The 26,864-nt window shown below is 43.1% G+C and overlaps 1 protein-coding gene across 1 annotated transcript in view; it reads left to right on the forward strand.

Annotated features, from left to right (window-relative positions):
- The window catches only part of LOC119975529 (centromere-associated protein E-like), a 249,117-nt gene that overhangs the window by 80,945 nt on the left and 141,308 nt on the right, over nt 1-26,864 (forward strand). The window contains exons 12-16 of the mRNA XM_038815320.1: nt 1,079-1,114; nt 4,304-4,327; nt 8,674-8,709; nt 16,037-16,072; nt 26,585-26,611. Coding sequence (XP_038671248.1) covers nt 1,079-1,114; nt 4,304-4,327; nt 8,674-8,709; nt 16,037-16,072; nt 26,585-26,611 — 159 coding nt within the window. The remainder of the gene's footprint in view (nt 1-1,078; nt 1,115-4,303; nt 4,328-8,673; nt 8,710-16,036; nt 16,073-26,584; nt 26,612-26,864) is intronic.

The following is a 26,864-nucleotide window of genomic DNA, read 5'->3' on the forward strand; positions in this document are numbered from 1 at the left end:
CATGGCCAATCCACCTAAACTGCACTTCTTTGGACTGAGGGTGGAAACCGGAGTTCCCGGTGGAAAGCCACGCACACAAGGAGAGAACGTGCAGACACCGCACAGACAGTGACCCAAGCCGGGAATCGAACCTGGGACCCTGGAGCTGCGAAGCAATTGTGCTAACCACTATGCTACCGTGCAGCCCTATCTGTGACATTGGTAAGAATTATCCAGCACAATATTTTCTAGGTTCCATCACACCTTGTCTGACCACTCTGGAAACAGAAGAACAACTGTGGGCTCCATTTCATCATTTGGAATGAATATGGAAATGATGCAAAGCAGAAGAAAAATGCTTCTCGATAGCAATGCTGCATTTTTTGGTCTAGATTTTAATGCCAGCCTCAGGTTTATCACGACTCTGCTTGAAATATCAACGAGGAGTTATTTTCGGAGGAAAATACTCCCTTTATGCTGACCTTTATGTTGAACGCACATCGACCCCGGAAGCTCAAATCGAATTGTGTGTTCGGGAAGTGTATACCACCAGTTAATTTTATTTGGATTACTTACCACCCAGTTGGATTTAAATGACAGTTCTACCGAGGTCTGAAATCCAGATTCAGTAATCATGCAAGTTATTCAAGTGGACTTTGTTTTCCTTCCAACGGAAGACGGAGGTCGCCGTGCCCTTCTCAATTTGCAACCTATGTCTGGAAAGCAAGTAAATCATCCACAAATTGTTCTCACTCGTGTAGATGGGCAATGCCAAATCCTGACCTTTATTATAAATGCAAACGATTACCTTTATGTCACAAACAGCACATCAATAGCATTTCACACGATTAGCGTTGCCTTTATCTCGTGCCCCACACAGCTGTGTTGCAAGCTCGCCATGCTCCCACCGATCACTGACTTTGTATTATGTCCCAGCTGCTCTCGCACCTCTTACACGGTATATAATCCATCGCATTTCTCCTTCACGTTCGTTCAGATGATTGCATACGACATCGGAATGTTAAATCTCATTCTATTTCCACACATACAGCCAAACCGATTATTTATCTCTGTTTTATTATTTATTACTTTTTTTCAGAAATACAGCAACTTAACGAAATTATGAAGTCCTCAGGTAGCGACATTATACTTATATTGGAGTCTGGTATCTTTGCAACTTTTCAATCATTTATGAAGATGAAGCATCTTGCCTGTAAATGGAATGTGCTCGAATGGATCTGTGAAAGGTTAACTAATGGGCTATTGCTGTTTACATTCGCCGTAATGAACCAAAAATTCGAAGAACAGGAGGAATAGGAAGTCCGGAAAACGATAATACTATTTCAATGACCCGAATGTTTCCCCCTACCCATAGTCTTCAGCATCATTGTGTGGATAAGATTGTTTAAAACAGAACTTAGTTTCTATCGTTTCATCGATTTGTAGTTTATTAAATATTTTCAGATTTACATGCCATGACTAATTACAAAAGTAGGCAAATTGTGTCACGTTTAGTCAAATGTATTATGTTAATCTTCCATCTTAAAGTGCGCAATCACGTTTGTTTGGACCTTTTGCTCTTTTTAGTGTTAGTTTTCAAACAAAGGCGGTGAAACAATATTTTGGTTTTGTCTTTCTTTCCGTCGCAGACATTGTGTTTGAGTATTTACCTAATGCTCTGTTTTGTATAGGAAATTTAAATCTACCTCTTGCTAATAATATCACAGTCCACCAAATAAGTGGGGGTGCAGTCCTTTCAACATTTTATTGCAGTTGCATCTGTAGACCTTCGTTCAATTCGCCAAATGTTCCTCCCTCAACATTTCTTTATTTTGAGGAGAAGACGGGATCCACTTTGCTCTGAGAAATAGGACGCGATGGATATTTTTCGTTGAGTTGGATTGCTAGTAAAAATATGTATGTATCGTGTTTATTGCAGGTGGAAAATGTTTTAAGATGTTTCATCTTTCCTCAGCTTCTCAATTTCAAATTTGAATCGAAAAATGACTGCTTGATCAGCCTTCTCTATGTCCACTTAATTCGCCCAGTTTTTCGACTAAAACCGCTCAACCTGAGCCTGTTTACGTTGCAATTTGCATCTGATCTTAGGCCTTCCTTTTTTCCAACGTCTGTTGACAGCTGCATCTCTATTGCTTGTCTCGTACATCTCCTCTTTCTGCAACAGTTGACCATCCATTTCCAGCATCCGCTCGGCTACTTTATTCCATGCTACTATGATTTGTGTTGACTCACTGATGGGCTGGTTCATGCTTTTGTCATTTCCAGTTACTACTCACATCCATCTTACCAACCACGTCTCATTTCTCTGCAGTTGTTTTCCTCCCTTCTTGAAGTTTCCTAAATTGTCCACGACATAACAATGTCAGTCTCATAATAGTGTTCTAAATTCAAAGTTTTAGTTTAGCCGCTACTCTGGTGACCGATACATCTTCCAATTTATTCAAACTAAATTGATAGGTTGCCGGATTACCATTTCTGTACTTCTGTTATCTGTCACTATTGCCGCCAGGTATTTGAGCTTCGAAATTTCTCCAGTTTTGCACACCTGCCGAGGCCAACAAGTCGTGGCTTTGGACACGAAACGAAGATCCAGAGGCTAGAACTTTACCACTCTGCCACAAGACATCCTTCTCAAATTTACCAACCAGAAATTGTGTCTTCATTATGCTAATTCAAATGTGTACTTCACGGTGCCTTCGATGGTTACACCATTCATGTGTGAGCAATCACAGATTGGTGATTTAGGGATTTATGGATGGACTGATGGACGGGCGAACGGATGGACGGATTAACAGATGGGTGGATGGACGGATGATTGGACGGATGGAACAATAGATGGATAGATGAATGGATGGATGGATGGATGGATGGATGGATGGATGGATGGATGGATGGATGGATGGATGGATGGATGGATGGATGGATGGATGGATGGATGGATGGATGGATGGATGGATGGATGGATGGATGGATGGATGGATGGATGGATGGATGGATGGATGGATGGATGGATGGATGGATGGATGGATGGATGGATGGATGGATGGATTGATGGAAGGATTGACCGATGTATTATGTGAATGGATGGATGGTTCGATGAACGGACCGACAGACGGACGAATGGATGAACGGACGGCTGATGGACGGCCGGAAGGATGGACGGACCGATGGATGGACGGATGAATGGATGGATGGATGGAGATGGATGCATGGAAGGACGGACAGATTTAGAGATGTAGAGATGGATGGGCGATCACATTGATCTATTGAAAGTTGCATTGGCTCTCAGATTGATAGAAGGGCAGATGGATGAACAGGAGGGGCGACTATATGGATTGAACGAAAAGTGGAAGAAATGAACGACTGGAAGAGCAAAAGACCGGAGGGACCAAGGAATGGAGGATAAAAGGAAATTAAAAATCTACTTAGACACAAAGGAGCTGGGACTCTAATGTCCACCACTAGTCTCCCCTCCTCACTCCCCAACCTACATCGTTTAGCACAGGGCAAAATTGCTGGCTTTGAAAGCAGACCAAGCAGGCCAGCAGCACGGTTCGAATCCCGTAACAGCCTCCCCTAACAGGCGCCGGAATGTGGCGACTAGGGGCTTTTCACAGCAACTTCATTGAAGCCTTCTCGTGACAATAAACGATTTGCATTTCATTCTTCATTTCATCTGCACCAATCCATATTATATAACACTGTTCCCTCTTCCAAAATCATGCCAGGAAACCTTTGTGGGATTTAGAATGGTAAACCCTGGAGTCAGGACGTTTCCCATCAGCACTTCCCAGAATTTGAACGAGTCACACGGAAGTTGCCAAATTGATATACAAGCTGTTATACATCTTTCAAAAAATAAAGTGATGGACACAGGCAGAAATTGAACGTGAAAGAGACAACTCTTTGTCAAATATTATACCTCCTGATAATCCTTATACTGTTCCTTTGCATGACACCAGGGGATGAGGAGAGCAGCTTCACAGCACCAAGGACACGGGTTGAGTTCCGTCCATGGCGATTATCTGTGTGGAGTCTGCCCATTTTCTGCATGGATTTGCTCAATTGTCCTCCCACAGTCCAAAGAGTTGCAGGTTGGGTGGATTGGAAACGCTATGTTTCCCACTAGTGTTCCGTAGGTGGGGTTACAGGGATCGGAAGTGCACCTGTGTCTAGCGCTCTTTCAGAACGTCGGTGCAGACCTTCTTTCTGCACCACACACCTTATATTGTTCTTTGTAAAAAGAAAAACATGAATATATGTCCTGGTTTCTAAAACAGAAGTTGAACTTTCTTTGCCTCAGAAAAAAGCAGTGAGCAAGATAAAGGTAAGTCTTAAAACTAATTTCGCTTATTATACAATGTATTTTAATGTCACAAAATGTTGTGCAATGTCAATTTGTAAAATGTGTCGACGTGATCGAATCTTCATATTCATAGCCTGCATATCATTACCTTATTCATTGGCAACAGGTTATCGGAAAGTGGTTACTCTCAGGAACCAAATAAACATTAATTTTAAAAAGTTGCATACTTGTTGAGTAATAGCGCCACTGCATTGATTGTACCTTACACAAATTGCCCAAAATTCCAATCCAAAATAGCGTCAATATGATAACGTCTATTTTTCTCTACCAGCCAGCATAACTTTGGACGCATATCTCTCTCTTTGTAGCGAATGATGAATATGGAAAGTAAAACAGAAATTTCGAGTGTCTGCCGTTTTAGGCAAATGAGATGATCTTCGCCACTATATGTTTGACAAAGTTCATTCTTTCCAAATCCGAAATCAATACAGCTGCCACACTGATATAATTCCGCCAAAATCATTTCGAATTTATTCGGAAGTGAACTGCCGAAATTGGTCAGACTCACTGGCTATTAAGAATCTTCAAGTTAACTCCATATGTTTATTTTCGTGAAAATGGCAATCTTACCGCCTTACCTGTGACATTGGTAAGAATTCTCCAGCACAATATTTTCCTCGTTCGTTCACACCTTGTCTGTCGACACTGGAAACACAGAGGAACAACTGTGGGCTTAATTTCGTTACTTGGAATAAATATGGAAATTATGCCAGGCAGAAGAAACGTCCTTCTCGATAGCAATGCTGCATCTTTTGTTCCAGATTGTAATTCTAGCCTCAGGTTGATCACGACTCTGTTCGAAATATGAAAGGGGAGTTATTTTCGGAGGAAATTGCTCCCTTTCTGTTGAACGCACATCGACCCCGGAAGCTCAACCCTATTGTGTGTTCGGAAGTATACACCACCAGGTAATTTTACTTAGATTACTTACCGTCCAGTTGGGTTTTTATGACAGTTCTGCTGAGGTCTCAAATTCACATTCATTGATCGTGCAAGTTATTAAAGTGGACGTTGATTCCCTTTCAACTGAAGACGGAGGTCGCCGTGCCCTTCTCAATCTGCAACCTTTGTCTGGAAAACAAGTAGATCATCCACAAATCGTTCTCACTCGTGTAGATGGGCAATGCCAAATTCTGCCCTTCATTATTAAAGTAATCGCTTACCTTTATGTCACAAACAACAGATCTATAGCACTTTACAAGGTTAATATGTCCTTTATCTCGTGCCCCACACAGCTGTGTTGCAAGCTCGCCACGCTCCCACCTATCCCAGGCTTTGTATTATGTCCCAGCTGCTCTCGCACCTCTTACACAGTATATAATCCATCACATTTCTCATTCTCTTTCGCTGCGATGAATGCGTGTTTCATCAGAACGTTAAATCACTTTCTCGCTCCACATATGCAGCCTAACCTATTATTTTTCTATGTTTTATTATTGATCACTTTTTTCAGAAATAGAGCAATGTAACGAAATTATGTTGCCAGGTAGCGACATTATACTTATGTTGCAATCTGGTGTCTTTGCAGCTTTTAAATCATTTATAAAGACGAAGCATCTTTCCTGTAAATGTAATGTGCGCGAATGGATCTGGGCAAGGTCAGCTAACGGACTATTGCCGTTTACATTCGCCGTAATGAACCGAAAATTCGAAGATAGGGAGGAATAGGAAGTCTGGAAGACTATAATACTACATCAATGTCCCTAATGTTTGCCCCTACCCATAGTGTTCGGCAACATTCTGTCGACAAGGTTGTTTAGAACAGATCTGAGATTCTATCGTTTCATCGATTTGTAATTTATTAAATTTTTCAGATTTACAGGCCATTTCTTATTACAAAAGTAGGCCAATTGTGTCACGTTTAGTGAAGTGTATTAGTGTTACTCTTTCCATCTTAAATTGCGCAATCACGTTAATATTGTCAGTTTGTTTGGACGCTTTTTTCTTTCTAGTATTAGTTTTCAAGCGAAGGCGCTGAAACAGCATTTCGGTTTTGCCTTTCTTTCGGTCGCAGATCTTGTGTTTGAGTATTTACCTAATGCTCTGTTTTGTATAGGAAACTTAAATCTACCTCTTGCTATTAATATCACAGTCCACCAAATCATCGGGGATGTGCAGTACTTTCACCATTTTATTGAAATTGCATATGTGGACCATCGTTCAATTCGCCAAATGTTTCTCCCTCGACATTTCTTTAATTCTAGTAGATGACCGGATCCACCTTTGCTCTGAAAAATAGAGCTCAATAGATATTGTTCGCTGAGTTGCAATGCCAGGAAAAATATGTGTGTATCGTGTTTATTGCAGGTGAAAATGTTTTACGGTGTTTCTTCTACAGCTTCTCAATTTTAGTTTTGAATCGAAAAATGACTGCTTGATCAGCCTTCTCTATGTCCACTATGTTCGCCAATTTTTCGTCTGAAACCGCTCCACCTGAATTTGTTTACGTTGAAATTTTCATCTGGTCTCAGGCCTTGCTTGTCTCCTACGTCTGCTGTGAGCTGCATCTCTATTGCTTGTCTGGGACACTTCCTTTTTCCGCAACAGTAGATCATACATTTACAGCATCCGCTCGGCCACTTTATTCCATGCTGCTATAATTTGTGTTGACTCACTGAAGGACTGGTTCATGATTTTTCCATTTCTAGTTACTTCTCAAATCCATCTTACCAACCCCATCTCATTTCTATCCAGTTGATTTCCTCTCTTCTTGATGTTTCCCAATTTGTGCATTACATAACAATGCCAGTCTCACAACAGCTTTTAAATTCCTACTTTTAGTTCTGGCGCACTCTGGTGACCGATACATCTTCCAATGAATTCAAACTAAATTGATAGATTGCCCGATTACCATTTCTGTACTTCCGTCATCTGTCACTACTGCCGCCAGGTATTTGACTGCTCCAGTTTTGCGCTCCTGCCAAGGCCAACAACTCCTGGCTTTAGACACGAAACGAATGGTCCAGAGGTTGGAAATTTAGCACTCTGCCACAGGACATCCTTCCCAAATTTACCAACCAGAAATTCTGTCTTCATTATGCTCATTCGAATATGTACTTTGTGGTGCGTTCGAATGTTTTTCTCCATTCCTCCGAATATCCTGTCATGTACCCAAAAATTGTCACCTTATATCTCATTGACACCTGCAAACATCATTGACACGGTGTCCCTCTTTTGTATGGTCTTCGAAATATTTATTCCATGTGCACGAGTGCAAACATACATTAATCCCTTCGTGTCAAAAGAATATCATGTTTACTAAATATTGCATGGCAGCGTGACAGAAAGTTAGAACCGCCACAGAACGGACTGAGCAGGATTTTATCGTACAAATGTACGTCTGTATTTGGACTGTATACCTGATTAGCAAACTTAAATGTAACCTGCGAAAAAGGACATGTTAGCCCGCTTTCAAAAATTGTTGTCTGTAAAGTGACACGCCAAATGATTCCAGTGGCAGAACACGTTGCATGTATTCAGTTCCCAAAAGTAACAATAGCGCTCCATCGATGTTTAAAAGCAGTGGCACATCAATAAACCAGGCTTGAAAAGCACTTCTTACCGATATCTATACCTAAAAAAAAATGCAATGCAACTTATATTTACACTTCTGTTGCATTGGATATCATGGTATATATTTTTCAAAAGAAACTTCATGCTCCAAAAATATTCGTTGCAGAAGTATATAGTTTCAAGTTGATTAAGTCAGCATTCCTTTTACTTCATCCTGCAGTTCGCAAAGTGCATCACCCTGAAAGTTCCTCAAACAGTCCTTCTATCAGAACATGTTTTAGTACCAATGCAGTTTTAGTGTCCCATGTTATAATAATGCCTGGTTTCACGAGATAAGCAAATGATGCAACGACTATGTGAGGGAATATTTATTCTGAGATCCAACGATCAGAATCTGGAATATATAACCGAGGGTTTAATGGAGACAACGTCACTCGGGGCATTAATGAGCAATTGGGTTATTCTCTGGAAAACAAGATATTGCAGAGCGGAGCAATGGCACTCTGTTAATTGATCCTTCGGAATGCCAGAACCGACAAAACGGGCCGAGTACTGTCCTTTCGTAATCTGACTGTTCTATCATTGGACTCAATGACTTTCAGGTTTGACAGTGCTTTTATCATGTTGTGCTTCACTCCGGTCGACGACTAGCTCGCTTTGACGATAAACAAACAGGTCAATTTGTAGTAACATATAAAATATGTTGGAAAATCATCTTGTAAATTAGGTTTGTCTCTCCAGTGACTAAAATTTAAATCAAATCCATGTATATTTCATTCTATTTTAATTTTTAGACATTAAAAGCCTGAAAGATATTCTTAAAATATCAGGTAAAAAGCAACAATGTCTCAGGAGGTAAAATGTCACTGTATGCAATTACTGGCCTGTCATATTCACTGACATATAGGATTTTCTTACTATCTAAGTAATTTTCTGTTTATATAAGACACGATATATCACTCCACTCCAATGCATTCACTTGTCAAAAATAAGTTGTCTCATTTAAGACTGAGATGAGGAAATTATTTTTCTCACAGAGGGTCGAGAGTCTCTGGAACTGTCTTCCCCAGAAGGCGGTTATGCAGACTCTTTGGACATTTGTAACGCAGAGCTTGATAAACACTTGATTAACAGCTATAAAACGATATCTGGGGTAGGCATAGATGCGGGCTGAGACGGCAATCAGATCAGCCGCATATTATTGAATGGCGGAGCAGGCTCGATGGGCCCAATTGATGTGTTTGTATGTTCTCATGTTCATCTGATATACGTTCAAGCCTACATCACTTGATCTGCTCATATTAATCGATGTTGTAATGTCGTATTTTGCTGTTAACTACACAAATAATGATCTAGTGTAAGAATTGTGGAACTGTTGTCGCTCTACATTATTCTTAAGTTTTTGTCACTATATCCATACTCCTGACAGGTAAGCTGCTGGACCACTAAAATCGTGTTCACCATCTTTGTGCGTGGCACACTTCGGGATAAACAGGCATATTTGCTACCACAATGTTGTTTCAAAATGCGCTTGATGTGTGCGGATTTCCTGCTCAGTTGTGAAGGCGCTCCCAATAACTCTAAGCTGTTTTCCATTAATTTTCATTTTTTGTTTTCTTCTCACCATTCCTGAGGAATTGAAGGGTTTCTTTTTCATAATTGAGTCAATAGCAGGAATGAACAAGAACATGGCAGTTCGTTCCAAGGTGAAATTTTTTCGTGAAAGCAAATTATTTCAATCTCGCACAGAAAGATACAGTCAGAGAGCCGGTGACAACAAGTGGTAATGTCGGCGAGTATCCACCTACGGGCACAGGTGGAGGAGTCAAAACGTGTGCAGGGGCAGGGGGTGGTGGCGGGCATGTAGCCACCCAGACAAACACCGCACAGCCAGCATCCACGAAGGAGGAATTGGGGAGACGGTTTCAGCGACAGATCAGCATGGCTGACGCCTGGGGATTCTGTGCAGCCAGTGGCCGAGGCACAGGCAGGGCTTCCCTCTCACAGGCAGAGACAGAGCTACTTTGATATTGCTTCAGCGCTTTCAGCAAGGCCCAGTCACAGCAGACCATGGCTGGAAATGTCAGTGGCATGGCCAAGGCGCTGGCCTGCGTGTCACACACACTGAGCGAGGTGGCTCAATTCCTGAGGGAGGTGGCCCAGCTACAGACAAAGATGGCCTAGTAACTGGCGGATGTGACACAGACCCAGTTGGTGGTGGCATAATCGCAGCATGACGAGGTGCAGTCCGAGACGGAGGTAGTCCAATCCATGGTCGTCAGCATGCAGACCCTGTTTAACTCCAGAGTGGGCCCCCAGGACTGGCAGCACCATGTGGTGTGGAAGCATCAGGGGATGGTTGTTCTTGCACCCCAAGTCCCATGAAGTAGAGGCCGTCGAAAATATCGAGATGGTAGAATGTGACGGGGTCCTTGCTGCTGACTCACGCAGGAGAGGTGTTGGAACACCGCAGCATTTGGACTCCCCGTCTCGTTTCCCCGGCGCATCTGGAGGGCAGCAGGAAGAACAAGACGACAGCAAGTTACCTGTGACACCCGAGTAGAGGCCGGGTCTATCCAGGCATGGTCGCCCCATGAACCGCACGCCAATGGGCACCCTTGATGCAAGGCAGGAGTCACAGGAGGCCTGCCCCACTCCTGCTGTACTGTCTGGGGAACTACCTCAGCGTAGTGTTAGGGACTGTAAGGCCAGAAGGCGAGGTATCATTTAAGGTAGCATGCGTGCAAGGCACAGATTAGTTACAGGGCCTTGGGAACATATGTGGAAGTATTTGTCCACAATAGTTACTTGTTACCGCAGCCACAATCTGTCTCGGTGCTCTGTCTGATGCGTCTGAGGGTCTGGATGGTACGGGCTGGCCGATGAAGAAATATGATAAACCATATTCCACACCCTCCGAACCTCACCCTCTTCAGCACACTACCTCACCGCCCCCTGACTATCAGTATCATCCTCACCCCAGGGATTTGGTGCAACCTTGAGATGGAATGGCCAGCCTTGATGCAGTGAACACCCAGGTGGATGGTGCAACTGTGTGCATGTCACACGTTGTCATACGATGGGGAGCACAAGTTCTCATCGCAGCACGGGTTGCCATCATCCTCCAGCACATGGAAGAGACCCGCTTTGCTGCCAGCCAATGCCCCCCCCCCCCCCACCTCGTAACACTGCAGGTATGTATAACGAACGCGGAGTTTGGCAGTGTGGGAAGTGAGGGGTGTCGCTTTGGGCGCTCCCATACGGCCGGTGTCACTGTGTAGAACAATGAGCCGGGGTGGGTGGTCAGTGGGTGTGCAACAAGATGGCCGCTATAATGGCATTTGGAACCTTGGCATCGCCCCCGACCCGCGTGGGTTGCAGACCGGCCGCTTGTCTTGCACCACCACCCCTCCACGGCCCAGTCAGGAGACCCACACACCAGCAAACACGGATAGTGTCTCGGCTGGCAGCTCGCAGTACCGTCTCTTCATGTCCAACGTCTTCTCCCTCTCTCTCAGCAGCTAGCACGCGAGGTTCACGATTTTTGATACAACAAGTGAACCACACCATCGGGAACTCGGCCCATCGGAGGTGGAGAATCGCGGAGGCCCAGGGGAAGCGTGGTAGCACAGTTGTTATCCCAATTGTTTCACAGCACCAGGATCCCAGGTTCGATTCATGGTTTGGGTCACTGTCTGTGCAGAATCTGCACGTTCTCCCCAGGTCTGCGTTCGTTTCCTCTGGTTGCTCCGGATTCTTCTCACAGTCCAAAGATGTGCAGCTTAGTTGGATTGGACATGATAAATTACCCATTGTTTCCAAAAAGGTTAGGTGGGGTTATGAGGTATGGGAGTGGAGTGGAGGTGCTCTGCCCTATAGCCCGTGCAGACTCGATGGGCTGAATGGTCAGCTTCTGCACTGTGAATTCTATGATTCTATACTGGGTCAGGCCCACTGAAGATATGCAAATTATGTATAAAACCGTGGGCCGTGTCACGGTTACCCCATTTTCAGGGTAATCAGAGATTTGTGATTTGGTGTCAAACTGGCTTTGACCACGATTTTATCATCAGAGGCTATTCCCCGTCCAATCACTTTTCCCGATTTCGGCATTGGCCCATGGAGAATCTCGCATCAGGGGCGCAATTCTCCGACCCCCAAGCCGGGTGGGAGAACCGCGGGAGTGCCGGGCGATTCTGACACATGGAAGCGATTCTCCCCCCCCCCCCCCCAAAAAACAAAACGGCGTGCCATATTTCAGGGCAGGCCACGGAGAATCGCTGCTCGCCGTTTCTAACGGTAGAGCGCCGATTCTCCGGCCCGGATGGGCTGAGCACCCTGCCAAATCCGACGGGTTCACCCCGGCGCCAGCCACACCTGGTCGCTGCTGACGTGAACAGCGTGCGAACGCTGCGCGTGGGGCCTGTGGGGGTTGGGGTGGAGGGAGGATCGAGCACCAGGGGGACGCTCAGTAGGGATCTGGCCCTCGATCGGTGCCCAACGATCGGCGGGCCGGCGTCTCTAAAGGACGCACTCTTTTCCTCCGCCGCCCCGCAAGATCAATCCTCCATGTCTTGCGGGCCGCCCGCGGGGACGGCAAGCGGCGTCGACACAGTCTCCTGATGGGAGAATTTGGCCCCATGTGTTAATGGCAGTGCTGAATTCATGCACTTTCACCACAGCAAAACCCTAGCCGAAACTGGTCTGATTCAGTGACTGTGGAGGGCTAGCACTGGCAATCGTTTGCAATTAAAATAGTTCAGAATTAGTGGGGAACACAGTGAGGGCGGCTGGGGGGACACCCATATGGCCCATGACCCGAGATTTACAGTCGGCTGTCAGCAGCCTACGTGCCACAAGGCAACCTCTCCGGCTGCGGGAATGGTGAATCACGCCTGTCGGCCCTAACCATAAAGCCCACCTCCTCGCCATCTCCCGCTACGCCCCCGGCCCGAGCAAAAGCCACCCAGCCAGCTGCCCAATGTCAGCAAATAATGCCGATGTTGGACATTTTCTGAACACCTCTTTGTCCCTCAGAAGCCACGATGCTGGTTTCACAACGTGAAAAGCACAAGTGAACCGCGCCTTTTACGGTCTATTGGAGGCAGAGAATCGTGGAGGCCACGTAGAATACAGGGTCAGGCCTGCTAATAATATGCACATGGTACTTACTGCATGGAAGTTTCAGACCATTTTGACGAGGGTCGAGGTGGCGGAGAATTGGAATTTGGTCTCAAATGAATTTAGCGTTGGAACATATTGACTCCCCAATCACGGCTTTCAGTTTCGTTGACAGCCAACAGGGATTCCCGCCCTTTTCAATTGAACAGAGATTGGAGTGAATTCTCCACCAGCTATATTCTCCATCCCACTGCCTACCCCACCCTAGGCTTTTGTGGCCCATTGTTTTCGTGGCTCGTGCATTTTCCCGCGGCATGTTGCGCCTGCAACGGGAAATTGACAAGTAGCGGCAACGCAGAATCCTGCTACCAGCGACGCTGTTCTGCCCAGGAACACACGGCAGCGGTGGTGGAGAAATCCAATCAGGATAGTGCTAATTCAAAAGGGATTCAGATACCTTGGGATGCATTCTCCGTTTCCGCAGCCACGTGTTACTCGGCAGTGTGCTGTTCGTTGGCGGCGAGTACCTCTACTTTCCGCAGACTATCAATTAAATTTGCCACTGTCATCATCCAATGCCGCCCAGAAACCCGCTTTTCCGAGTTCACTGCCGGCGAGAAAATTCAAATACATTGGCCGGAGTATTCCCGTCTCTTGGGATTAAATGAGCGCAGATTCAGAGGGGAGCAGCAAAGTTGGAAATGGAATTCCGGAACTCAGCAACTGAGTGTGCAAGACAAAGGAGTCAAATAGTACAAAATAGTCAACGAAGCACTTTGAAGTACTTTTTTTTTACTCACGGGATGTTGGCTTCATTGGCTTTCGGAACATTTATTGCTCATCCATGACTCTAATTGCGAAAATGGTAGCTAGCTGTTTGCTTGAAACCCTGCAGTCCACTTGGTGTAGATACACGCTATGAGAGAGAGAGATCCAGAATTTTTAAGTGAAGCAACAGCGAAGCATTTCCAAGTCAGGATGGCACGTAACTTGGGGTGACTCCAAACAGACAGTCACCCAAGGTCGACAATGGAATCTTGACTCCTGGCGCTGTGAGGCCGCAATGCTAACCAGTTTGCCGCCAATTCGTATCAGGATGCTCACGATGCACCTTAGAGAATTTGCCGGCTGGTCTTGAAAGCACTAGTTCGAAACGACGCAGATACCAGGCGTGATTAACCCTGAGTGCCTCGTTATTTCAAAAATACATGCTCTTTAACTTACAAGGCAAATTCTTCGGATGCTTTAACCTTTTCAATCCCAGATCTTCAGCCTTTCTGACCACTTTTGTGCCGATACAATGGTGTGTATAAAACCTTGCTCAATTGCCATTCCAGCCATCCCTAAACACTCGTGAAACAGGTTCGCAGCCCAGAAAGTTCTGTGCACTTGGTTGTAATGATCACTGTTGCCTTTGGAAGACTTTATTTGCCTTAAGCGGATGCCCAGTGGTATTCCAATTTTGAGTTCCATCTCACGAAATTGCTTTCAAGTGAGATGATAGTGCCTTTGAGCTCAATGTCATCATGGTCCATTTTTAAAATTTCATAGCCTTTCAATCTGTCCTTTCGTGTGATGTCAAATTGCACCCATTATTCGAGGTTATCTGTAAGACTGCGATGCTCATCCTTTATTGATTGTAGCTGATGCTCTTAATATTTCCCCTTATCAGGCGTTTCCAAACTGGGGTGCGTGGATCACCGTGAGTTTGCGCAGGTGATTCAGTCCTGTGCAGCTGGAAGGAACCACATGACAATCAACGGTTTTCCCAATGCGCAAAGATTTGATGAAATTAGAGAAATAAAATAGGCCAATCAGAGCAAGGTCACTTAAGTTACTGAATGCTAATTGGTTTACTAGTCAGCCTGTCAGAGTATAGTGTTGCACGAGGCCTTGCACTGATTGATCCATTTCGATTCTTCGCTGTCGCAGTTGGTTTGCCAGAAAAGCACTCCGCCATCTGCGATGATATCCCAGAGAAAACGAGCTGGAGGACAGCGGAGCGGGGTTAGTGTGTGTATGAGAGTTGGGTTAGTATGTATTCGAGAGGTTGTTGAGCGTTTGTAAGAGAAGGGTGAATGTGTGAGAAAGGCAGGTGAGTGTATATAAGAGAAAGCGGTTAGTGCATGTTCGAGAAAGGGGTGAGTGCGTGTCTACGCGAGGGCTGAGTGTGTGCTCGAGACATGTGCGAGAAGAAGGTGTTTAAGAACTGAATATGAAAGGAGAGAGGTGGACCTGTGTCCAATACGAGAATAGTTTCCAGCATCGCTCCTACCATTAAGGATGAGAAAAATAAGAATTCAATATTTTTACAATAATGGATTTGGAAAATTATGATCAGAATTGCAACTCCTACAATCGCTGTTTCTTGCTGGTATTGGAGCTAAGGCGTCATGGAGGAAAGCTTGGAGATGGGATGAATTGGAGGGGCTATATAGCTGGCGAATGTATTTGTGACTATGTGCTTTTTCGTAATTCCTTGTTGGTAATTCCTAATATATGCTTAGGTATAGCTACAAAATAATTGCTTGTACTTGCTTTTTCTGTTTGGAACTACTTTGCAGCAAACAATGAGTATCATCATTGTATAAATGTTTTGGGTTCCGCAGTGCTCATGGAAGATCGCTAGGCGTTCCGTGCTTGAAAAACGTTGGGAAACCCGGAATGCAGTGAGCGGCAATAAATGTTATACGTTTATGAACACGTTTATTAACAAATAATTTTTTACAATTAATCCCAGAGTCATATTCATTCTCAATGTTTTCTCATCTCTGTTTTCAATCGTTTTTTATGTAAAGGGAATAATTTTCTGACCTTTCTTTACTTTCCATCAATCAATTGGAACAGCGAGACATTACTCCTGTTATGCAAACTCCACAATTGCAAGTACGTCAGCAATGTCACTCTATTTGCTTTATAACATCGCATGAAACGAAAATAAAAATGAATGTTTTAAAGATAACGAGGGAGCAAATAAAATTTGTTGCATTAGATGGTAAGATAAAGCAGCTTATGAGTTCTGATTTGATTTTGTAGAAATGGATCAACTGAGGAAAAGTCTGAAAGACACGGGTGAGAAACAAAATAATCTTTTTTTAAATTCAGAATTTACGTTCAAAGTTGCACCAGTAATTTGAAAATGTCATTTTCGTATAACATCGACATTTATCTCATGGAAGCTATTTTTTAAAAAAGTTTTGTATTGAAATAAAAGTTGCATAATAGGACAATAGGCTGGGTGGGCAGTATTGCTTTGTTTATGATCATCTCATTTACATCGATTCCAGAACCGTCCATAGTTTGGGAGGCAATACATGTCACTCCGCTATTCAACAAAGGAGGGAATTTGACAACAACTAAATGAAGACCAGTTAGTTTGACACTAGTAGTATAGAAGATGCCTCTAATAATACGATACGCAGTAAACTAGAACATAATTTGAGAGTGTAAGGATTTTCCAGTTAATCGTTGCCTGTTCCTTTTTTTCCTTTTAATTTCTGTTATTCTGATCTTTAATATTTGTACCTGGACAATTACTGGGACCTATGCCTTTAAGATGGACTTCAGTTTACTTTTGTTAAAGGGACCTCCATCTGGATGTTCTTCTTCGTCTGAAATCAGAGTTACCTCGTCTTGATGGATTTGGCTGGCGGCCACTGAGCTGTTTCTGAACGCTGGGACGTATCCGATAATCTATGCAGATTGGTGCTAACCATTCTGGAAAGTTCATTACCTGGGAGAGGATAATTTAATTTTGAACTCAAATCTGAAGGAGGCTCTTTGAGTTTCTACTTGCTGCAGGGGTAAATATCTCTGAGACGCCCGAGTGGAGACTCTGGTGCCTCCTCAGCACAGCTGGAGGACATTCTAGGAGGTCGTGCTAGTGAGACTGGAAACGAAGCAAGACGAAAACTCGGGCTGAGACAAGTCTCAGTGGTTTGAGGGGTGACAGATACAATCTTAAGGAAATTTAGAAAAGCCACCAGCAGAAAGCAAGGTCAGCAGTCTTAAAAGCGTGTCAGAAATCCGTGTGGGGAGCTCTGTTCTTACCTCCAAAAGGCTGTGATATTCTGCTGCAATTGGAAACCCAATCCTGAGACTGTGAGAGAATTCTGCAAACAGGAGTTCTGCCTGAATGTCACCACCAGAAGATCCTTGTTAGCTATCCAATCGGTGGTTCCGATCACTCCACATCATGGGAGGACAGACAGCCCAGACAGACGATGTCAGCATCCGAAGCAAGGACATTCATATTTCAATTTATATTAATCCACTTATTATTTGTTCATCTCCCCTCCCTCTTTGTGTGTCTGTCTTTCATATGCATGGCGACAGTGTGGGATTGTAAAAGAGAGGAGTAGTAGATAACCTGGCTGTTATTCTAAGTATTGCATGTCTTACCACTACGTTTGTTATAAATAAACAGTTTGTTGTGTTTCACTTGTACATTTGGTGCCGGTAAGTGATTGAAGCAGTCGAGGGTCAAGCGTCACAGAAACGTTGTGCGTATTATTAGATAATTCACATGCATGTGGAAGGGAAATCGCGCTTGACATTGCTATTACTTTTTATATGATGTACGTAGCACTGTATATGAGGGAGGTGTAGCTTCTTTCGATTATCAGAAAAGTAAACATTCGACAAGTTGACATGCACCAACACATCATTGCACAATGCTATGTTCCAAATGCTTGTGCTTTATAGCGTTGAATGAGGTACGGATAATGACAAAAATAGTTCAGAGGCAGCATGGACCCGTTTTCTCTAAAATGTATGTTTGGGCTTCCTCTATTTCCAATCAGTATCAAAGACCAGATGAGGACACAATAATAATTTTTTCAAGATTTTGACATTGCAACGTTGGGTGTGAAAACATGCCTTGTGGGTGTCGTCAACAAGCCATGAAATGAATTATCCAGTAAAGTAATGGGCAAGAAGGAGACAATTGGGATAGATATCGAAAATTACGCTGATATCCACCGTGTAATGTAAAAGCAAACTCATGTCTGAAGGGTGAGAAACTGGAACATTTTTGGACTCAGAATTGGCCTGGTGGTCTTTGCTCACACATTACAGAAAGATAACGTGCAGACAAAGTGAACAATTCGAAACCTGAGTCACCTGTTTACATATAATAAATAAAGCATTGCAATATAGAATCTCTATAGTGCAGAAGTAGGCCCTGAGGGCCATTAAGCCTGCACCGACCCTCTGAAAGAGCACCCTATCTAGGACCATGCAGCTGCTCCCGGAAACCTGTATAAGACTGTCAAACAATTGCGAGACGGAGTACAGGAATAAGATAGAAAAGCTGGTGCTGGTGCGAGGACAACAATCTCTCCCTCAATGCCTGCAAAACGAAGGAGATTGTGATCGACTTCAGGAAGCGTAGTGGAGAACATGCCCCTGGCTACATCAATGAAAACTAAATAGAAACGGTCGAGAGATTCATGTTTTTCGGTGTCCAGAACACCAACAACCTGTTTTGTCTCCTCATGCCGATACTATAGTTAAGAACGCCCCCCAACGACCCTACTTTCTCAGAAGACTAAGGACATTTGGCATGTCGGTTACGACTCTCACCAACTTTTACTGATGCACCATAGAAAGCATTCTATCTCGTTGTATCACAGTTGGGATGGATCCTGCACTGCCCAAGACCGCAGGAATCGACAAAAGTTCCTCAATGTTGCCCAATCGATCACGCAAAACAGCATCCCATCTATTGACTCTGTCTACAATTCCCGCAGCCTCGGAAAGGCAGCCAGCCTAATTAAGGACCCCACGCACCCCGGTCATACTCTCTTCCACCTTCCCAGTCAGGAAGGAGACACAAACGTTTGAGGTCATGTCCCAACCGACTAAAAAACAGCGTCTTCCCGAGAAGTTCATCAGAATTTTGAATGAACCTATCTTGTATTAAGTTGATATTTTCTCTGCACCCTCGCTCTTACTGCAACATTACATTCTGCAGTCTCTTCCTTCGCTATGTACGGTGTGCGTTGTCTGTTTCGCATGCAAGGAACAATAATTTTCACTGTATACAAATCAAATATCCCTGGACACTGAGCGCCAATTTTATAATGCCTGTCCATCTAACCTGCGTATGTAGGATTCTGGGAGGAAACTGGAGCACCTGGAGGAAACACATATAGATGTGGCGAAAAAGTGCAAACACCACACAGACAGCTACCCAAGGCCAGAATTGAACCGGGGTCCTTGGCGCTGTGAGGAAGTAGTGCACACCATTGTGCCACCATTCGGTCAATGCAAAGAAATTGCATTGCAATTATATATGGACTTGGTGAGACAATACGAGAAGCACTCAATACTATTTTTCTCTGTTTAACTGGCAAACAATAATCTTTCCTTGCAGGAAATGCAACATATGTACACTGCACTTTTCCACAAATGCGCACGTGAGCCATGATTGACTGGAAAAGACGTACCTTCCTCGGGGTTTGGAAGAGACTAAATTTGATCTCAATGAGATGCATGGAAAACTTATGGAATATTTTATGTAAGATGCTGGGTGGACGTCTTTCCTGTTTGCTTGTTTCAGAACGAATAGTCGTAGTCCTCAAGGAAGAGACCAACCTTTATGCAAAATATGAAACTATTGCATACGTAATATGCAGATTCACTCGCTGACATCAAGGAGAATGCATATTTTTCTTCTTAATAGCATGATGGAATCAGGGAGAAAGCCAACATTTGCTGCCAATCCCTGTTAGCCCTTGATATTTTTATGCTCAGTATGGAACAGCTGCAGTCAATCTGATGTAGGTACTCACATAGTGTCAACATGTTTATACAACTGCAATGAAGGAACGCAGATATAATTCCAAGTCGGAATGGTAGGTGGATTCGAGACTTAGCGGAAGGAGCTCGTCATCTCATCGGCCTTCTGCCCTTATGATTCTAAGATTTAGAGATCATGTGTTTGCTGTTGAGTTCGCATGTGCATTTCTCTTATTTTTCCAAAAAATAAAGAAGCTTATGAAGGTCCTATTATCTTGTAAATCAGCGAATGTAACTCATTTGGCAAGAAATTAGGGAGGCCGAGAGGAGGACTTTACAGGCTAGTTCACCAAAACTCAATCTTGGGAAGATGTAGGAAACTAGTATAAAAATGGATATTGCTGGGCAGGTGGAAAATCTTATTTCAATTTAATAGAGTCAATATCATTCTATGAAAGAGAAGTCGTACCTGACTAATAAGTTCCTTAATGATGTGATTTTGGAGACAGAGTCAAATGTGAGAAAATGTCCAACCGTCCATATTGGAGGGAACAATAGAAAATCAGCATATTACTTAAATGGAGAAATATTGCAGTACTCTGTGCTACAAAAAAATCTGAGTGGCCGAGTACACGAATCACAAAACGTACTCTTTCAGGGACAATGATTTTGCCTTTATTGCAAGTGAAGTTGAATATGACAAAAGGGAGGTGATACTACAGTTGCACAATACATTTGTGAGACTTCATAGGAGAACTATGTACACTTTTGTTCTTCCCAAGAAAATGCATAGTTGCTTTAGTAGCAGTTCAGAGAAAGTTTATCTGAGTGTTTCCCTGTGTTAATCCTTATCTTAAGAGGACATCGAGGGCAGTTTAGAGCGGTATGCACTGTAGCCCAGAAGAATGAGGTTAAGTTGTTGGAGCACATGAGATATTGAAGACATTTACTGAGTGGGTGCTGTAAGGTTTCTTCCCTTTGTGGGAGATGTGAGAACAAGGGTACGTCGTTTAACTATAATGGGGCTCTAGTTTAAGACGCAGATCGGATTTATTTTCTCCCTCGATATGCCGTGAGGCCGTGGAAGTCTCCTCTCACGAGAACAGTGGAAGCAAGAGCGCTAAATATTTATTAGGTAGAGTCATATAGACTCTTGACCAGCAAAGGAATCTAAGGGAATATTGTGCAGGAATGAATTGACACCACAATCAGATAAGCCATGATTTTATCATTTGCCGAGCAAGACGGGTCCATTGCTGCTACTCATTCGTACGCTCGCATGCTCGTACAATAAGTGCTTTTGGCCGAGGTTTGGGGAGTTCCTGCGATGCACTGCTGCCATTGTATGTAAGTAGTGGAGATAGTGCATGTTTTTGATGATCAATGCAGACGGAAAGGCTTGCTTTGCCCTGGAGTTTGTTAGGTTTATTGAGCACTATTGAAACGCAAATAATCTTGAACCAGCTCGAGATGGATCATCCTCTTGCCTTAACATTGTTGTGAACACCGTCCCCTCGCGTTTTGCACTGCTGTGCTGTGCTCCCCCATTATTCCAGATGGAGATTATTGTGACACCGGCTCCTGCGGTTCGCTGATTAATTATTTACCAATGTTCACAACAGATCAGCTGAATACATATATATATATTTTCAACCAGTCGTCATGCGATGCTTTCAGCAAAAACTAATTTGCAAAAACTTTGGCGGTAAACAAACGTCCAATCGGCGATTTGACAGCCACTCAACAGCCGACTGAATTTCAGTCTCTCGAAAACACTATTTAAGCAATGTCAATCCAATACTATCCCTTCTCTAACAGATTACTAAAGTGGACAGTTTTGTTAATATCCTATTCAACGACAAACTGTCGAATGATCTGCAAGACCAGAAAAAAATATAAGTTCAGTAATTTCATTAGAAAAATGGATCAAAATGGTATTATGCAAGACCCAGTAATGTCAAACAAATAAATGTATGTATTTCAAACATATCTGATTATTTTTCCCGAGGATTCTGATCGAAGACAGTGAAAAATAATCTCGTCATTTACTAAATGTCGCATTGTATTGCAAATCTTGTTTTATTACTATTTGTTCATGAGATCTGGGCGTCGCCTGCAATGTCAAAAAGTGTTGTCTATACCTCATGCTCATTGATTTGGGTGGTCTCCGGGGACATTTCAGAAGGCAGTTGAGAATCAATGCTGTGGTTCTGGAGTCACCTATTGTCCATACCAGATAATTGTGGCAATTATCCTTCGCTAATTGGCATTAGTGAACCAGATACCATAATTAATGAGAGTATTTCCAGATTTATTAACTGCCTTGTAATTCGAAAAGCTGTGGTTGTTGGATTGGAATATGTGTCCCCAAGGAATTATCATGGCTTGTGGATTTCTAGTGCTTTAACATAATCATATGGCTATAGGGCCACAAGGGATAACAGCAGAAGTAGGCCAGTCAGTCCATCAAGACTGCTCCGCCATTTAATTAGACTATTAATTAATCCGATCATCAATCAATATTTGTGATGTTAATTAGTAAAGCATGGGACATTTAATGATTGAAAATATAGCACCATTTTCCTCGAAGCGAATGTGATTCGTCGTATTTCATTTTTTTGGTGAAATATCGCAGTCCATTGAAATAGAAATACCAAGACGAGGGAAACAAAATATCACACCAACAAATTAGATATTTAGTATGTTTAAAGCGTATTAAGTTATATTTCCTTTAAATAAGAGTTATTAAACAACAATAGATAACACAATTCAATGCTGAACTATGGAAAGATTGCTGGAAAGCAGGAAACAAATTTAGGAGGCAAACGATCTTGATTGATTGATTAATTTATTAGTTGATTTGATTGTTTCATTGATTGGTGTATTGTCACATGTGCCGAGGTTTTATGAAAAGTATTTTTCTGTGGCCAAGGAAACGTACGTACATGGTAGACAAAAACGTAGATAGTTACAGTGAATGCGAAAAAGCACATAGTATCTCGACAAATAAATAATTAGCTACAGTATGGACCAAGGGCAAAATAACAAACAAATGCAAAATAAGCAAGAGCAACATAGAGCATCGTGAGTAGTGTCTTATAGGGAACAGATCAGTCCAAGGGGGAGTCGTTGAGGAGTCTGGTAACTGTGGGGAAGAAGCTGTTCCTCAGTCTGGATGGGTCTTCAGACTCCTGTAAGTTCTGCCTGATGGAAGAGTCTGGAAAAGGGCAAACGCCTGGTTGTGAGGGAGTGATGGCCATGCTGTCTGCCTTCCTGAGGAAGCGGGATGTGTAGACAGAATCAAACGGAGGGTGGAAATCTTGTGTGATGCATTGGGTTGAGTTCGCCACACTGCAGGTTCTTGCGATCGTGGGCCGAGCAGTTGCCATACCAAGCACCGATGCAGCCAGATAGTATGCTCTCCGTGGCACATAGAATCAGAGCATTTACAGTGCAGAAGGAGGCCATTCATCCCGTTGAGTCTGCACCAGGCCTTCAACAGAGCACCCAACTTCAGCCAACACTTGCGACCTATCCCCTTAACCCCAACTAACCTTTTTGGACAAGAAGGGCAATTTAGCATAGCTAATCCACCTAACCTGCACAACTTTGGGAGGAAACCGGAGGACCCGATGGAAATCCACGCAGACACGGGAGAACATGAAGACACCGCACAGACAGTGACCACAGCCGGGAATCGAACCTGGGACACTGGAGCTGTGAAGCAACTTTGTTAACCACTGTGCTACCATGCTTCCCATCTGTAGAGGTTTCTGAGAGTCGATGGAGGCTTGCAGAATTTCTTTAGCTTCCGTAAGAAGTACAGACTTTGTGTGGCATTCTTAACTGTTGCATCAACGTTAGTGGACCAGGGCAGTCTTCTCGTGATGGTGACCCCTCAGGAACTTAAAGCTATCGAAAATCTACACTTCGGAGCCATTGATGTAGGCAGAGGCGTGTGTCATACTGTGCTTCCTGAGTTGATGAACAGTTCCTTGGTTTCACAGAGATAGAGAGAGAGGTTATATTGGGTACACCATGCAACCAAGTGATCTTTCCCGCCCTGGACAGTCTGATACGCTAGCATGGAGCTAAGTGTGCATTGTGTAGCTTCAATTTGTCTCCATTTAAGTCAAGTGAAACAAGTAATTGATGTAAGATCAACAGTGTCTCTGTTAGCCAACGTGACTGCTTATAAGTCTGCAAGAGAGCTGGCTGATGCTGTGAAGTCATGGACATTTATAGGTCGCGGTGAATTTTTCATTCTCTCATTCAAAATAGTTGCATTTAAATGTGCAGAACCATTAGGATAATTACATAAATCCATAAAAATATGTATGGATGATGTTATTCCGTATCTTAGGAACATATAGGTAGATAGCAGATGATGTACTGTGAGCTGACTATCAAAGCAGTGCAATACACAATGAAGGCTAGGACTCTGCGAAGTACAGAAGTCCGAAGAGATCTTAGAGCGCATGTCAAAATATACCTGGACAGGTCGATAAGGTGCTTCAGAAGGTATATGGATTACTTGCCTTTCTGAGACAATGCATAGAGTATCAGAGCACAGGCGCTATGATGGACCTGCATGAAACGTTTATTAGCTCGTAGCTGGAATATTGAATGCAGTTTTGTTCGCCACATTATAGCAAGGAAGTGATTGTTTTAGAAATGATTCAGAAAGAATTACCACGATGTTGTCTGGGTGGGAGGGTTTAAGCCTGGAATCGAGGTTGGTTCCGTTTCGGTTATTTTCCTTGGAGCAAAGAAGGCAGATTGAAGTGAAGAAATTATGAGAAAATTATTAGATGGGTATATAAAAATAAATAATTTCCTTAATATAGGAGGAAATAACCAGGGGATAGATTCAAGCTAACGGGCAGAGATTTAAAGTGCTTTTGAGAAAAAAAAACACAGGGTGATGAAAATCTGCTACTCACTGCCTCAAAGGACGGTAGAGGCAGGTGCGCTCAAATCGTTTAAGAAGCATTTCGTTGTGTACTTGAATCGCCATAGTGTACAAGGCCAAGTGTTGGGAAATTGGATTTGAACAGATACCTGCGTGATTGCCGTGCATACATGATGGGCCAAAAGGGTTCTTTCTGTGCTCTCAAGATCTGTGACATAATATTCCCCTCGGGTTTAATGCAAATCAGGAAGTATTCTATTTATCGCTTGCCCAGTATTCAGTTCGTGTTCAGTTTCTCTCAGATTAGCTTCATTTTCATTGAAAACATTTTGCGGCAGATCGAGTTGTGACGTTGTTTTCCAAATAACAAAATCTCCCATTACACTGATTTGTGTAAAATGTAAAATTTGGCGCAAATCTGGTTTGCAGTTAATCTGGTCAGTTCCCCTACGGATGAATCGATTTTTTTTCTCATTTATTTCCCATTAGCCAGACTCCAAATACGAAACAAAAGCGGCATTCGTCAACGTGTACAAATCTCTTCAATCAATACTTTCAAGGGACAGAGGAACAGTAGTCGGCCATTCAGTACCGCAAGACAGTCCCGTGATTCAATAAGCTCATGGCTCACCTCTGATCTAACACCATATACCTGCCAAATGCCAATAGTGCCTTAATATATTTATTTATCAAGAATCTATCAATCCCAGATTTAAAATTAATAACTGTTCTAGCTTCAACTATTATTTGTGGAAAAGAGTTCAAAACATCATCCATTCTTTGAATTAAGAACTTCCTCCTATCACCTCTTTTGAACCGTTTCGCCCTAATTTCTAAACTCTGCCCCAAGTTTTAAAATCTCCAACCAATGGAAATAGTTCATCTTTATATACCCTGCATTTCCCTGTTAGTATCTTGATCACAGCACCCCTTACCTTCTATGTTCTAGCGAAAACAGGTCGAATGTGTCTAATCTCTCCTCGTAACTCAACCCCTAATCCTGATATCACTTTGTAAATCTAAGATGCACTCCTTCCCAGGCCAAAATGTCCTTTTTGAGGTTTGATGGACAGAATACAATACTCCAAGGGGGGTCTCACGTGGGTTAGTATAGTTGCATCATAACTCCCGTGTCTTTATTTTCCAATCCTCTAAATATAAAGGTCAGCATTCTATTTTCCTTATTGATTATTTTCTTCACTTGTTCCTGGCATGTCAGGACCCATGCACCTGTACTCCCGAGTCACTTTGGACATCCACTGTACCTAACCTCTTTACATTTAGAAATAACTCGGCTCTCTCCTTTTTGTTCAAAATGGATAACCCATGCACCTAGTCTGTCACATTTCCTTACAATTTGGCGCTGTCATCTAGGCTGTCTACAATGCCACTTAACTTGTATCGTCGCAAATGTTGAGGTATTTTCAATGTCACCATCGAGGCATTAATGCACACTGTTAACCACTGAGGACGCAAAGGCCGATCCCTTTGGCCACCAGTAACTCACCTCCTGCCAATTGTAGTAGTTGTCCATTACCATCTTCTGTGCAACCCGCCACTGAACCAATTTCAGGAAAATGTCAATAATGTGCCCTCAACTCGGTGGGCTTCCATGTTTGTTAGCAGCCTCCTGTGTGCGACTTGATCAAATGTGCTCTGGAAACCCATATCAATGGCATTCATAGCTATTCCCCTCTCCGCCACTGGACACGTTTTCACAACGTTCAATGAGATTTGTTTGGCATGACCTTCCGTTTAACGAATCAATGCTGTTTAAAGATGGCAATGTTATTCCTAAATGTAGCACGCTTTCAATGATTATATTAATTATTAGCCAACATGTCAAAAATGTAATAGAACCTATTTGCAACCAGTTTATACATTATAGCGACATTATTTGTAACAAAATGAACGCCATATTCACTACACAGAAGACGCATTCAGCGAGAAAGAAAGGGGTAAGTGCTCATTAAAAACGCTGACGTTTGCATTGAACTTGGTGATGTTAGCCAAATATTTACAAGAATTGCGATTAGCCTAAATTCACATTCGCATAGATTATTAAAACTATTGTGGATTTTACAATGAATGTATTGTCAGGTAATGCTACATAATAACATTATCAGCATGCAGACTATAGAAACGTTGCCAAATTTGCATAATATTAAGACGGGTGGCATTCCAGCCGCTCACTAACCCGGTCCACCCACG

Source organism: Scyliorhinus canicula, chromosome 13 (genome assembly GCF_902713615.1).
Source record: "Scyliorhinus canicula chromosome 13, sScyCan1.1, whole genome shotgun sequence".
In the NCBI taxonomy this organism is placed as follows: domain Eukaryota; kingdom Metazoa; phylum Chordata; class Chondrichthyes; order Carcharhiniformes; family Scyliorhinidae; genus Scyliorhinus; species Scyliorhinus canicula.